We start from the raw sequence: 15,021 nt of genomic DNA, 5'->3' as shown, positions 1-15,021 counted from the left end.
TGATCAAAATCTAAAATAAATTAATACAATCTGTAAACTGCGTAATGGGAAAAAAAAAAATATAGGAAAAAAACAAACAAAAACCCCGATTCTTGGTTTGTTGGCCAATGCAATATTGCAGCGATCAAGAGATTTATCTACCATAAAATGGCATCAGAAAAAAAAAAAAAAAGTCAGCTCAGGTAGCAAAGATTTTTTTTTCCCTTACAGATTTTCAAACATTTTTACTCCGTCGCCTCATTGGGGGACACGGGACAGGTTTTCAAACATTTTTTTTTTTTTTAACCACTTAAAGCAAAAGCCTGCACACTTGTAATGTCCTGGAGAATTATATTGTCAGGTCAGTTTTACCATATACCAAACATGACAAAAAAAAAGTAAAAAAATAATATATATATATATATATATATATATATATATATATATATATATATATATATATATATATATATATATATATATATATATCTCAAAACAAACAAATTGTGAGATTTAGCTTCTTCTTTGCAATATCAACATACTTTGATTTGTTTTCCCCCGCTTTCCAGTGTAGCAAATGATAAAATGGCTATATTGATGTAAAAAAAAAAAAAAAAGTTAAAATAAAACAAATAAAAAACAGGAAATGCCCAAAGGGTGAAGGAGTTAAAACTTTGACAATGTGCATTGCTAGCGAGTTTCGTCTCACACTATGCGTCGAGACAGAACATTACAAATTCCAAAATAGATATTTATTTGCACAGGAAATACATATTAAAGTCCCTACAAAAGGCAACGATATTTGATGTACAAGGAGAGGCAGCGTGACGTCAGCCGTCTTGGGAGCCACGCGTTTCGTGATCTTGTAGTTTTGGGTGCCAGCACCGGTTCCCGAGCCGTACAGCAACACCCACGCCTTTCTTGCTGCATGGCGCAATAGTCGATGTGTGGGAAACCTGCAGTTCGGTTGTATTCTAGCATCTGGTAATGGGACGTGTCGTACAGATCTGACACCAGTTATCCCGCAGACAGCGGCCGAGGTGAAATAATTCAATCTGGATAAACACGGAAGTGATGGCGGTGACCTGATGAATCCTGCTAATCCAATAGGCATAATGAGCCGGCTGAAGCGACTGGAGACAGAAGACACAGTCACTGTGGGGGTCCGTTCAGATGTTAGCCCCCCTGAGGATGCAGTCCGGGTCGAGATGCTCCTGTCCACATTAGGCCCTGATTGACGAGATCAAATTGACAAGAATTGCATGAAACCACAAGATGTAACAAGAGGAGACGACGCAGCTCTAAATCCACATTCCCCGCCACGGCCTGGGTGTAAAAGGGCTTCTCCTTCATATATTTAAAAGGTATCTTTAAGATCCCATAAGGGGTTAACCTAGTCGGCGATGTTGGTTTCTATAAGCTGCTAAAAGTCTGCTCAGATGGGACGAAGATGGCTGCAAATCCGCAGTAAAATCTCCGCTGTACAAGCCGATTTCACACTTTATTTTTTTGCAATGAGTGAAATCCTTGACTTTGTTTTATCCCGTCTTATGAAAAGATATAAATTTGGAACAGAACGTCAGATCTGGATGGATTCCAACCAGGGCATCAAATGGGCATGTAAAAAGGACAGACGCATTAGAAGGCCGGCTACGCATCCCAAGGTGGCACAACCGGGCAGGCTTGTAAATTTAATCTAAGATATAATAATAAAAAAAGGTTTTCTAAAAATCTAGTTATAATTAAGGGGTTTTTGGTTGCACCATGACAGCAACACATCCGCCCCTTGTGTTTGCACTCAGAGCTTCACCATTAAAAAGGTTCTTAGACCCATAGTAAAAAATAAACAGGCAGGTAGATGTCAACTACCTACCTGTTCTGCCCAGAGCAGATCCCCGCTGCCACAGATCAGTCACCGATTTGATATTGGCAGAAGCCGCAGGAGTAATCAACAGAGCAGCTTTCTCTCTTCCACTCTGCGCCATCGAGGAGTGACTGCCAACGTCATGGTGATTGACAGCCGACTCCCCATTGCCAAACTGCAAGGAGCTGGCAGTCAATCAGCATGACATAAGGCAGTAACGCCCCATCGACAGATCAGAACCACAGGAGCAATTCGTGGCTGCTCTGAGCCGGCATTGAGTAGAACAGGCAGGTAATTACTAAGTAGTTAGTAGTGATGAGCGAATATACTCGATACTCGAGATTTCCTGAGCACGCTCGGGGGTCCTCCGAGTATTTTTTTAGTGCTCGGAGTTTTAGTTTTTCTTGCCGCAGATGAGTGATTTACAGCTATTAGCCAGCTTTAGTACACGTGGGGGTTGCCTGGTTGCTAGGGAATCCCCACATGTACTTATGTCCTCGAGTAATGAGTATATTCGCTCATCACTAGTAGTTAGCAAATACCTGCCTGTGAGCAAATAAATCCTATGAGCCAAATAAGGGTTTGTAAATGGATGAATAAACTAAAAAACGGATGCATGAATGTGACTTTTACGCAAAGTCCTGGGTAACTCACGAGATTTCTCTGAATGCGCGTTTCTCCACGTATTTCACCTTCAGCTTTCTCTTGAATCTACACAACAACAAAAAAAAAAAATTCAGACCTCAAAGTAACAAAAAAAATTGACATTATTCAATTTGTAGAGGTGAAAGCAAACAAAACAAAAAAGGCGAAATTATATTTTCAAAAGGGAAGTGACAAATTTAATCCTGGCACATCTGATGCGACATCGCTAATGAGGAAATTACAGAAGACGCTTAGTACAGTATCAGAAAGACTCATCTTCATTGAACTCGTCCATCCACAAAGTGTCCAGCTTTACTTCTAAGAGCCACAACTTTTATACGTGAACTTGTGATCGTTTGATGACTGGTATTAAATACAGCGACATGGCAGTAGTATTGAAGCAGACAGTCAAAAGGATATTTTACTATAAAGCATAGAAAAGCCTAAAGGCATAAGCAATGCTATTCCCCCCCCAGCTACCATGGCAGTCCATCACCACCCCACGGTTGCGGCAGGCACCAGCGATGGACTAATAGGTGCAGTCAATGACTGACAGCGGTATTTAATATGCTATAACTGCAGCAATCAGAGCAGAACGGAGGTCGCTGCAGTTACAGAGCTTGTAACACAGACAGCGTCTCCCTGGTACTGCCCGAGCCCACTCCATACACCGGACCCTCATGTGAATTTGCAGTACCCATCCGACAGGGTTAAAGGGATTTTCTCATCCACCTTCACATCTTGCAGATCTGGATGTCTGCATCATGACTAGAAGAAATTTTCTAGTACGTGTATGAAGATATAGAAAATCTCATCCCCTTGCACCGTACGTTTGCAATGCTGAATCCGCCATGTCTGGACTTACCCTGCAGGGAATCAATTAGCAGCCTTATGATGATATTACCGGCTTAACAATTAGGTAATGATTGCACGTCCCCCCACCACCACTTACTTTGCACGCTCCCTTGGTTCGATGAGGTTTCTCTTCTGGAAACTCTTAAACCTGTCTTTGGTAACGCTCCCCTCCGGCTGTAAGACAACAATCTCCTGTTATTATAGCGGTTTTGCTAAGCAAGTGCTGACAAAAGATAATCTGCCCACTCCTGAAATCACCAAGGGTTAAGCTTAGAGAAATGTGATTTTAATGGCAGACGAGTGTCAGAACCCCGGCTTACCTTCAGTCTCCTGAGGGAATCGGTCAGCTCTTCGCTCAGCAGGACATCTATGTCGGGTTCCTGATACCTGTAAATTATAGGACTTGTATCACAGCGCTTCCTACATATAAGGGTCTGCCCCTCGGACCACACACTCCGTCCTCTGCCCTCAGACCCCGGAGTAGGTTACTGCACCCGGCTCCGGGGCACCCAGTGTTGGCATCACATTTCCAGCAAAGCCGAAAATTCTCGCAGCGCAAGGATGCGTCTCATCACAGGGCAGAGTCCTGACCCTACGGTGGTAAAGGGGCTGCTTAGGGTTGGAAGGGCAGTGTAGCTTTCGTCTAGAAACAGAACCGCACCTGTGCATGGGTCATGTCTGTCGCTGACGTTTTAGGGAGAATATAAATATATATATAAATATATATATAAACACACATATATATTTTATTTTACACACACACACACACACACACACACACACACACTAGATGAAAGCCAACTGTCTATGTGGCGAAGAATGGTTTTGGGGTTATTAAATCGGCATGGGGGACGGACGGATGGACTTCCAACAACGCAGTACCTGAAGAAACTGCAGCGTTCAAGTCCATTTTTTTACCAGATCCATCCACTTGGTGGCGGACCCCCAATGCACTGAGCATAACAGCACGGCCACTACAAGTAAGGAGACACTTGGTAAAGAAATAAGGGGACAATATGGTCACAGACCCTTAGATTTGGAGTAGGGGTATCCACCATCCCTGCCAAATAACTATCAATATTGGAGTCTAGGAAAGTCCCTGCAAGTCCTGACCAGGAGACTGCACTTTTTTGTAATGAAACTACCAATGAAAACAGCTTTCCTGCAGAAAGTTCCACTTATTAGCGGCCACGTGCATCCGATTATAGAAATGATTGCGAGTGTTCAGCCCATCCAAGCAGGCCTCACAGCAGTCCGTGCGCTTGGTGCAGAAATGGTCATCTGAACGGGGCCTTAAGCGGCAAGCCTACGTGCATGTAGCTTTAGGGATCAACCCCTGGGTGTGGAAGCGGGCGATCTGCCAAGCACGAACTACAATGTTGCCTAGTCCGTCACTTTACCCATCCCCACCACCGCTTACTTCAGACGGCCGAGCCTCTTGGGCTGCAAGGCTTTGGCTTTCTGCTTCTCCCCGCGCAGCTTCTTGCGATTCGCCAGTTCTTCTTGTCTGGTCTTCAGAGACGTCTGGATGGACTTCAGCTGGAACAAACTCTGCCGCCGCAGACGCTCGGCTTTCTCGGCATCTTGTCGGGCTTTCTGTAAAATCAGACGTTTTCATTTTTCTTTATTACCATTAAAAAAATGGGAAGGAGACTAAAGGATGGCAGGCAAGGGTGCAGCAAGATGGGGGCTTCTTCCATACATATGATTTAAAGCAGGCTCATCGCTAGCACTGTGGATTTTTTCTTTTGTTTTAAAGGGGTATTCCAAAAATTCTGGTCATAAATAGTCCACCGGGACCACCACAGTCTTGCTGAGCAGCAGTACTTTGATGTCAGCATGGCAGAAGAAGCACCCGGACAGGGCTGCTATTTAGTAACCGCTAATTATGGATTTATAATATTTACCCTCTCTGTAAAACAAGGCAGGAATGACCGATGGCACCGCATGAGACGACAATGGTTTCCTACCCTCAGACCCTGGGGATGGAAACAGACCAGAACCCCAGGGCACCCAAATTTTGCATCACATTCCCAGCATGTAAGGCAGAGAATGATCACAGCGCAAGGATGGATCTCATCACGGGGTAGGAAGACCATGTAACAGCAGACAAGGGGCTCCTGGGGGCCTATACACACCTCCTGGGGGCCTGTACACCGCAGTCTGTGCCATGCAAGCCAGACTAGTTTTACAAAGAATTAACATGGCTCCACAATGGCGTTTGTGGTCACGCAGCCTGTGCCGGACTGATGCATGTATACAAGCCGCATGGAGCTGACCCCAGTCCAAAGCAGGGTGCTGATGGCAGCTGGGGGACTAATACTTTTGGGAAAAAGGGGGGAGAGCGCGTGCATGTACACAAATTTAGCAACAGAAAAATGAAGCTTATGAGACTCAAAATCTAAAGATAAGCCATTAACAATAAAATAGCCACTACAAGACAGAGGGAAAAAAAACATTAAAAGTGGCAAAATGAAACTTGGCTGCACCCAGGTCTGTTTGTTTTCTATTGCATTGGTATTAACTAAAAATATCAAAACCGGCATCAATGACGGCAGCTGCTCAGAGGTTTTAGTCGCTCTATGGTAAAACTGACCTGGCCATATGATTTCCCAGGTCCGTACAAGTACACAGATACCAAACATCTACAGTTTGTTTTAATTTAGGTGGTGAAAAAAAAAAAAAGAAAATCTGTCTACGTGAAGCTGAAAGTCTCAGATCCATAACTGACGAGTTCCTTACCTGCCCGTCATCTTCCTATGAGACTAAAGCAGATTAAATATTCATTTAAGAAAATCCATAGGGAAAAAAACAAACAAAATAAGCGGCAACTGGAGGGGAACACCTTGACCGGGGGAGGCAGAATTGAGCCGGTATTGGCCGTATGCCCAGGTGGAAATGAATTATCAGGCAGGGATTTACAGTCTCTGAGAAGGGCATCGCTGCTTAACTGTGGGGGGGTGGAGGTCACAGGACCCCAGGAGAGGACATCAAATTTACAAGCAAAGCAATATTAAAAAATAAAAATAAAAAAAAAGGGGATGTAATGGCAGAAGTGTCTAGTATGTACGGAGCTTTTATCATCAGCGGGGATTCTGAAGACTCACAGTTATGGCTCATCCTTAGAGTATGTGCAGATGACATCCTTTAGGTGTGTAGGCGCTCGTGTACTTACAGATTTCCCCCCTCCCCAAAACAGAAGAAGATGCTTCAGGAAACCGGCTTTTTTTTTTGTAAAACACACTGTATAAACTAAACTGCAGCCACCTGAAGAACAGTCATGTCACTTCTTAGGGTGTGTGCACACATCGCGGATTCTTCCACACGGATTCTGCAGAATCCGCAGGTAAAATGACCTGCGTTTTACGGGCAGATTTTGCCTGCGTTTTTACACCTGCAGATTCCTATAATGGGACAGGTGTAAAAACGCTGCGGATTCTGCACAAAGAATTGACATGCCGCGGAAAATAATCAACAGCGTTTCTACGCTTTTTTTTCTGCAGCATGTGCGTAGCAGATTTGGTTTTCATGGTACTGTACATCGCATGGAAAACTGCTGCGGATTCGCAGCCAAATCCACAACGTGTGCACATACCCTTATCCACCTTCTGTCTTTAGAATACGAAGCCGCTCCAAAGACCTCAACAAGTCGCTTTGTTTTTTTTTTTTCTTTAAACATTGAACTGCCTGAAGACTACGTTGTGTTGTGTGCACCGAGCCCCAAGACAAAAGGCTTAGAAACCTCCTTCAAACCACATTCCAAATCGAAAACGCACTAATGAGAATACCCCATCTCCAAGAGCCTATCCCAATATGTAGTAAGTGTAATAATATTATCAAATATCTCCACAATTAGAAAGTACAGTAATACAGTTCTGATGAGCCATGTGCAGGGCATAGCAGTAGCTTAGGTATCCATGGTTATGACCACTAAGAGCTGTCTCTATATGAGTGGTCGTAATCATGGATACCCAAGCTACTGGAATGCCGTGCACATGGCTCATCAGAAGAACTGTACTACATTTCTAATTGGAGGTATTTGCTAATATTATTATTGCACCTACTACATATTGGAAGAAGATCACCTCTTTAACCGCCGTGAGAGTCTCACCAGGATTTTGGCTTCCTTTTCCTTCTTTCTCTGCCGTTCTGTCTTGCGTTCTCTCTGATGTAGGGATGTTGCCTTCTGCTCCTCGAGTTCCCCTTCATCCCCTGGAGGATTGTCGTCTTCAGACTCCTCGACAAGCCCCTCGCACAGCTCCCGTAACCGGCTTTCCTGACAGCAAAGAGAAAACAAAGGACTGTAAGCAATGGACGGACGCCATCTGGGGTTCTCCTGCACAGGGCAGATCATCGAAAACTCTACATGGCTGTTTGGATACACACGTTATGAGATCTCAGTAACCCCCGGATTGCCGCCTTTCTGCACCCCATATGTACGGCACTGATGGCGGAGAGGTCTCGCCCCAACGCTGTAAGTTATGGCACAAGACGAGCGTCCATCATCTTCACTGTGACACTGCTGCGACAGTCAGGTCTGCGCTAGCTCTGATCACAGATGTTTAACCCCAGGGATGCAGCAGTTATTACCTTAAAGATATCTTGCAAGTATTATTGCAGGGTGCTGGTGGGTCACAAACCCCCCCCCCCAAATCTGAAGTTGCTGCACCCTTAATGGGTTAGGTAGTATTGTCTGGTAGGTATACTGAGGGGGGATACAGACCTCGGTGGGAGCTTTATCCTTGGTGGGAAACTTCAGCTTCCTCGACAGCTTTCTCGCCTCCTTCAGCTTCTTCACTTCGACCTCGTGAGCCTTCAGCATCAGATCCTGGGGGTAAAACATGATAAGAACTTTATGCCACTGTTTGGTAGCAGGGTGGACGCCGACATGTGCAGGTCTACATCTCTGCGTTCTGCTCACTCAGGTCAAATACACCAGTCGTGTAATCTCCGTGGGTTTAGCCTCATTGTCAATCAATAGGACTAATCCTCTGCGTTTTGGATGTCGCAGAACCCCTCTTATATGTGTGGGACAAGGAGTGGTCAGATTTCACAATACACGGTAACAAGTGACAAATTTGACCTGTGTGAACGAGGCCTTAGTGACTGCACTGACCTGGTGCGATTCGTAGGTCGGGTTATAGGAGGCCCCGGCAGCTGCAATTTCAATGGCTGGAAGCTCAGACGGCTTTTTGTGGAGCCTGTCCGGACGCTGAGGAGGAGAGACGTAGTTAGGTGTAGTAGCGTACAAAAAAAATATAAGTAAAAAAAAATAATATAAGATCAAACCCTAAAAGGTGCGTCCACACGGGATGTACGGAAATCCATAAGCTACAACTGGGTCTGCAGCGAATGGCACCTCCTGCATTAATCTGCAGCACAAGTTGACATGCTGTGGATTATTCCTCTTTAAGCATTAGGATGTGACTAAACATCTCAGGAAAGGGGTCCGCAAGTGTGAAAGGGGTTCAGGAGCCGAGCTCCCTCCACACATGGTAGACACCGGATTTATTTCACAGCCGGGATCTGTGTTTAGCTCCGCTGCTGGTAGCCATTTAGATGTTAGGTGAGTTCACCATCTCCTGACGGCCCACCGATAGAACACCATATCAGCTGGTGGTCTGATGAAGAAGACACCTATGGCTACCACAAGTTGAGCTCCATGGAGGACCATGTTTTTTTATTTTTTTTTTTTAATTAAAAAAAAAAAAACCATGGCAAAATTGAAAATAACCCCCGTCCCCCCAAACAGTTTCCATCTTTCATTGCATGGTTAAAATGAATGCAATCCAAAACCTCAGCGTGTCGCAAAAAATAAACTTGTTATAAGCCCTTGTATGGCTATGTATATGGGAAAAATAAGAAGTTATTTCACTTTGAACAAGGCAATAAAATTGCAAAACGACAAGAATTTCCTGGTTATAAGAGGATTAAAATCCACAGCAAACAATGGTTTTCATGCAGATTGGATAACAAACAGGGGGCTCAGCCTTGTTCTGTAGATACGTAGCTGAATGAGGGGTGTGCGGGCGCATTCACACAACCGTAGTTTAGGGTCCGGTCGGGAGGACAAACAGAGGAACGACAATGTTCAGCCCAAGCTCACCTTCACTCGACTCTTCTTGGTCTGTTCTAAATACCAGGGGTCTTTTCCTTGAGATGCAGAATCCAAGGGATCTATGGTGAAAAGGAAAGTGAATATGATGTGCGGCAAACGGCCCGGCCGGGTTGTATCATCCAGGGAATCCGCTTACTCCTCTCTCCCCATAGGTCATAGAAGCCTCTGCCCGGGTTATTGTTGGCCTCGTCTACGTGTGCTAGGGTAGGTCTGTCCAGTTGTGCCAGCAGAAGCCTGTCCGTACGCGGCAGAATGCCCTTCTTCTCTAGCGTCCCCTCTCGCTCCCGTTTCCTTTTCAGCTTCCGTCCATTGGGCACCTGGTGAGATAGAATGCTACGGAGAGACCGATGATGTCAGTAACACGGCAGAGAAACAGTATAAAGCCGCAGGACTGGGGATAAAACGAGTGATTACCGGGGGACACGGTCAATCATAAGCACGGAGCATCACATATTGTGTATGGGACCACCGAGCTGTCACCTCTGTATCCAGTTAGGGAGAACAGGACAGCCATTCTCATGATTAATGGGGGTCCTATATTTATTACCTATCCTGCAGTGATGGGAGCTTTAAAGTGGGGGCCCCTGGAGGTTGTCCCACCATCCCAACGTATTACCTATTCACCAGATGGATAAGTTCCAGATTTGCTTTTCTTTAACTTCCATTTCAAGCAGTATAACAGATTTTTTTTTTGCCTTGCTATGTTCACCTCTGACCTTACTCATAAGAAATTGCAGAGGTTCCATAGAGAGAAACTCGGCAAACCCCAATGACCGGCAGTGTAACCTGGCTGGTTCATGTTTCTATCCGGTCATCTGACACTGCCGCCTGGTGGACAAAGAGGGACAGTGCACATATCTGTATAATATAGTGACACGTGAGACACTGGAATAATATATTACTAGAATCGTTGCTTCCCGTCAGTGATTGGGAACATAGTGTACAATTGGCAAGTAGCAAGGGCAGATAGAACACCGACACTCACTCCTTAGGTGCAGGTACTTTGGAGTCTGGCTGTAGATTGAGGTCGATTCTTAAAGGTTTGGTGCGTCTCTTCAGCCTTTTGGGATCAGTTCTAGGACCTGCAAAGAAATAAAGAAAAAAAAAAGAAGAGTGGTGAGGAGCATGGTCTCTGGGTCCGGAGGTGGAAGCACTGCCAGTGCAGTGACTACAGCAATCAAGAAGGCGGATGGCGGTCTTTATTTTTCTGTCCATGGAGGTGTTTTTAAATGTGGCGAGTTTTTATTGATAGCCAATTTTTTCTTAAAGGGGGCGAGGACAGGAGGCAACTGAAGAACGATGATCATGTTGCCATTTCTTGTTCCCTTGAATCTATCTTGAGAACAGTACAGAGGTGGTCGGGTGCGTTATTCGCTTTTATGGGAATTTTCGATCACCTGTACGGATAAGCAGGGGAGGGAGACAGCCCAGCTGGAGGCAGGCGCAGGTCCTACTAGAGGAACCCGAAGCACATACGTCTGTCACTGAATGGAGAGGCTTTCTTCAGATTCTTGGTTTTCACAGTGTAAGAGAAAAATGGAAGTCTGCACGAGTGTGAACCTTCCCTTATCCAGAAACCGAGAAATAAGAAATGGCTCCACCAGTAGATTTACTTTATAGCTGGTCACGTCTGGTCGCTGGTGGGCAGGTAGACTACATCTACAGGGACACCGTCAGGTACCGGATATCACCGAGGACTCAAATATACACAGGGATAACATCAGGGATGTGGAGTCTGTGTCCATTTTGGACATTCTCACCTTTCTTCTTTTTGCCGGTGTCCACAAAAAAAAGATTTTCGTTGGCTTTTTCTGACAGTAAACCCCTGGAAGAAAGCAGAGACGGGTCAGAAGGCGCCACATCAGAAAAACCACCTCCTCACCTCGCCCCCTATCTGTCGGAGTCCCGCAAGGTTCAGTCCTTGGGCCCCTGCTCTTCTCCATTTACACCTTTGGCCTGGGACAGCTCATAGAATCTCACGGCTTTCAGTATCATCTCTATGCTGATGACACACAGATCTACATCCCTGGACCAGATATCACCTCCCTTCTAACCAGAATCCCTCAATGTCTGTCCACTATTTCATCCTTCTTCTCCTCTAGATTTCTCAAACCTAACATGGACAAAACAGAATTCATCATCTTCCCCCCCTATCTCACGCGACCCCCCCAACGAACCTATCCATTACAGTAAATGGCTGCCCACTCTCCCCAGTCCCACAAGCTCGCTGCCTCGGGGTAATCCTTGACACTGATCTCTCCTTCAAACCACATATCCAAGCCCTCTCCACTTCCTGCCGACTTCAACTCAAAAATATTTCACAAATCCGTTCATTCCTCAACCAAGAATCTGCAAAAACCCTAGTCCATGCCCTCATCATCTCCCACCTCGACTATTGCAACCTCCTGCTCTGTGGCCTCCCCTCGCACCCCTCCAATCTATTCTAAACTCTGCTGCCCGACTAATCCACCTGTCCCCCCGCTATTCCCCAGCTTCTCCCCTCTGTCAATCCCTTCACTGGCTCCCCATTGCCCAGAGACTCCAGTACAAAACCCTAACCACGACGTACAAAGCCATCCACAACCTGTCTCCTCCATACATCTGTGACCTCGTCTCCCAGTACTTACCTACCCGCAACCTCCGATCCTCACAAGATCTCCTACTCTACTCCCCTCTTATCTCCTCTTCCCACAATCGCATACAAGATTTCTTATCTCGTATACAAGATTCTCACCCCTGCTCTGGAACTCTCTACCACAACACATCAGACTCTCACCTACCATCGAAACATTCAAAAAGAACCTGAAGACCCACCTCTTCCGACAAGCCTACAACCTGCAGTAATCACCGATCGACCAAACCGCTGCATGACCAGCTCTACCCTCACCTACTGTATTCTCACCCATCCCTTGTAGATTGTGAGCCCTCGCGGGCAGGGTCCTCACTCCTCCTGTACCAGTTATGACTTGTATTGTTTAGGATTATTGTACTTGTTTTTATTATGTATACCCCTCCTCACATGTAAAGCACCATGGAATAAATGGCGCTATAACAATAAATAATAATAAACCATGGCAGAGAATGCATTAGAAGTAGGCAGAAATTACAAGATTTTAAAGGAACACTCCTGTAATAAGAAGTCATCACCCATCCATGGGAGAGATCAGCACCATTCATGACAGAGCTCACCGTCCTATAGAGAATTAATAGAATGGCAGTGAAGAGGCCCCGGACAAGCCCCCATGGCGGTACCCCAAAAATTACATAATGATATCCACAGGATCGGTGATAACTTCTTCCCCTTTATTCTAGCTGGGTGACATTAGTAAGATCTAGTAATGTGTGCATCTCTAAACCAGAGGACATATAGTATAGTAGTGGGTGCTACTTGTGAAGAGTCCAGTGGGTGGTGCCTCCCAGCCTGTGCTCTACAGTCAGCACTATCTGCCATCAGAGCCAACTCCGATCACTGCTCATCGCCCATTTTGTTTGCTATTAATCCCATGCAGCGGCAGTTAATGGCTCCTAACAGCCTGTATGCTCACTATGTGATCGCGACCACGTCATAGCCGGGGGCCTGCTGCCGCTACTATATACTGCGATACTGAGGTCTACAGGATAGTATATAGTGCAAGCGATCAAACAATCAGAGAAAAAAGGGGGGAAAAAAAAAAAAAAAAAAAAGAGTTACAGACTCCCAGCCTAACAAAAGGAGCTCACTGATCGATTCTCAGTTAGCTCGCTGTGCGGCCAGAGATTATAGTAGGCAAATCAGGGAAACATTTTTTAATAAGACCCATTACAAAAGGGATTTTTAGAGAAGAATAAGACAAAAAATAACATTTTGCCCAAAAGTGGACAACCCCTTTAAGTAAAAAAAAAAAAAAAAATTATATATATATATATATATATATATATATATATATATGATAAATAGTAACTTCTGAGATTAGGACCGCCCACCGGACTATAGACATTAAAGGGGCTCTTTGCTCCCCACTACCCTGCTCTCAGCCCTCCTCACCCGACCGTCCTCTCCTGCAGCCGCACGTCGTCCAAGAACTCCTCCACGTCGCGGACATCGCTGTGCTTCTTCCAGTTCTTCTTCTTGTTCCTGTTCACACGCTTCCTCTTCGGTCCGTCCTTCTTCTCCCCGCTCTTGGAAAAGGGAGTGAACCCCAAAAAATCTGAGGCTTGCCCCACGCCGCCGTCTTGCCTTGTGGCGGCCGCCATCTTGGAGTTAAAAGACTGTGCTGCTCCCCGTACGGACCGGAAGTGCGTCACCGCGCAGACGCTTGAAGCCGAGTGGCGGCCATTTTTGTACAGGGGACGAGTATATTGTTAGCAGAAGGGAAGCATCCTACCCCTCCTTTTTCCCACACACAGTGGACTGGTCCATGAGGCGGTGCCGCGCTGTGTGTGGGCTCTCACGTCAGTCTCTATATGGTGACGTATGCAGTAACACGTGGTATTAACCCCTTAGAGGTTCAGCTATTTTTCTCTCACTGCAGCCCGAACAACCCGATATTAATATTTGTAATTTTTCAGTAATTGTAGCCAAATTTATTAATGAGGCAAGTTGTATTTTTTTTTAATGGCGCCATTTTGGGCTACATACCAAGCCACGCTTCGTCATTTGTGGGTTTTTAGTTTTTGGTTTTTTTTTGGTCTTGTGACGTTCGTTGATGTTTTTTGTGCTGAATTCTTCAAAATGGTTCATGAATTTTGCAGAAAATCTAAAACTGCTCTTTATTTTGGTCTTTTTTAGCCTTTTATAAAGCAAAATGTTGCAAAAATTGTGCAAAAAACAAAACAAAACATGGACTGAGGACAAACCTCGTCCACAATGGGAAACGTGAGAAATCCCAGACGGACGTATGTCAGAATATCAGTGATGTGATCCTGCGCCACAATTCTGCTCGGTACCAAACTCTCCGCGCCCTCATCCACCCCACTTGTTGATTGGCCGCTCGCTGTGAGCGGAAAACTCATCATCATCGTTAGCATCGGGGCACGGGCTGAGCTGAGCGCGCGCACAGGGGCTGAGCGCGCGCACAGGGGCTGAGCGCGCGCACAGGGGCTGAGCGCGCGCACAGGGGCTGAGCGCGCGCACAGGGGCTGAGCGCGCGCACAGGGGCTGAGCGCGCGCACAGGGGCTGAGCGCGCGCACAGGGGCTGAGCGCGCGCACAGGGGCTGAGCGCGCGCACAGGGGCTGAGCGCGCGCACAGGGGCTGAGCGCGCGCACAGGGGCTGAGCGCGCGCACAGGGGCTGAGCGCGCGCACAGGGGCTGAGCGCGCGCACAGGGGCTGAGCGCGCGCACAGGGGCTGAGCGCGCGCACAGGGGCTGAGCGCGCGCACAGGGGCTGAGCGCGCGCACAGGGGCTGAGCGCGCGCACAGGGGCTGAGCGTATAGAGCGTCAGCACATGAGCTGAGCGTGCACAGTGTCGGTGCACTGACTGATCGCGCGCAAGGGCTGAGCAGATAGAGCGTCGGCACAGAAGCTGAGTGCGCACAGTGTCGGCGAAGGAGCTGAGCATGCAGAGTGTTCGTGCAGGCT

The 15,021-nt window shown here is 46.4% G+C and overlaps 1 protein-coding gene across 1 annotated transcript; it reads right to left on the bottom strand.

Moving 5' to 3' along the window:
• Positions 1–716: 716 nt before the first annotated feature.
• Positions 717–13,722, bottom strand: NOP53 (NOP53 ribosome biogenesis factor). The gene is made up of 13 exons (XM_069746612.1): positions 13,486–13,722; positions 11,222–11,286; positions 10,447–10,543; positions 9,598–9,794; positions 9,450–9,520; positions 8,460–8,555; positions 8,067–8,171; positions 7,455–7,619; positions 4,764–4,939; positions 3,664–3,730; positions 3,441–3,517; positions 2,498–2,554; positions 717–1,209 (listed from the first exon to the last, which is right to left on the bottom strand). Exons 1-13 carry the CDS (start codon positions 13,692–13,694, stop codon positions 1,203–1,205), a joined length of 1,389 nt encoding a protein of 462 aa, XP_069602713.1. The 5' UTR covers positions 13,695–13,722; the 3' UTR covers positions 717–1,202.
• Positions 13,723–15,021: the final 1,299 nt, after the last annotated feature.

This window comes from Ranitomeya imitator, chromosome 2, assembly GCF_032444005.1.
Source record: "Ranitomeya imitator isolate aRanImi1 chromosome 2, aRanImi1.pri, whole genome shotgun sequence".
Lineage (NCBI taxonomy): Eukaryota > Metazoa > Chordata > Amphibia > Anura > Dendrobatidae > Ranitomeya > Ranitomeya imitator.
The sequence above is the reverse complement of the archived record's forward strand: the minus strand, read 5'-3'. Positions and strand labels throughout refer to the sequence as shown.

Excerpts from the sequence above, each read along its gene's own strand:
- NOP53 (XM_069746612.1), bottom strand. The coding sequence starts at position 13,694 with ATGGCGGCCGCCACAAGGCAAGACGGCGGCGTGGGGCAAGCCTCAGAT. Across the intron at positions 11,287-13,485 it reads CTGCAGGAGAGGACGGTCGG|GGGTTTACTGTCAGAAAAAG; the intron begins GTGAGGAGGGCT and ends GCTTTCTTCCAG. Across the intron at positions 8,172-8,459 it reads CGACCTACGAATCGCACCAG|GATCTGATGCTGAAGGCTCA; the intron begins GTCAGTGCAGTC and ends TTTTACCCCCAG.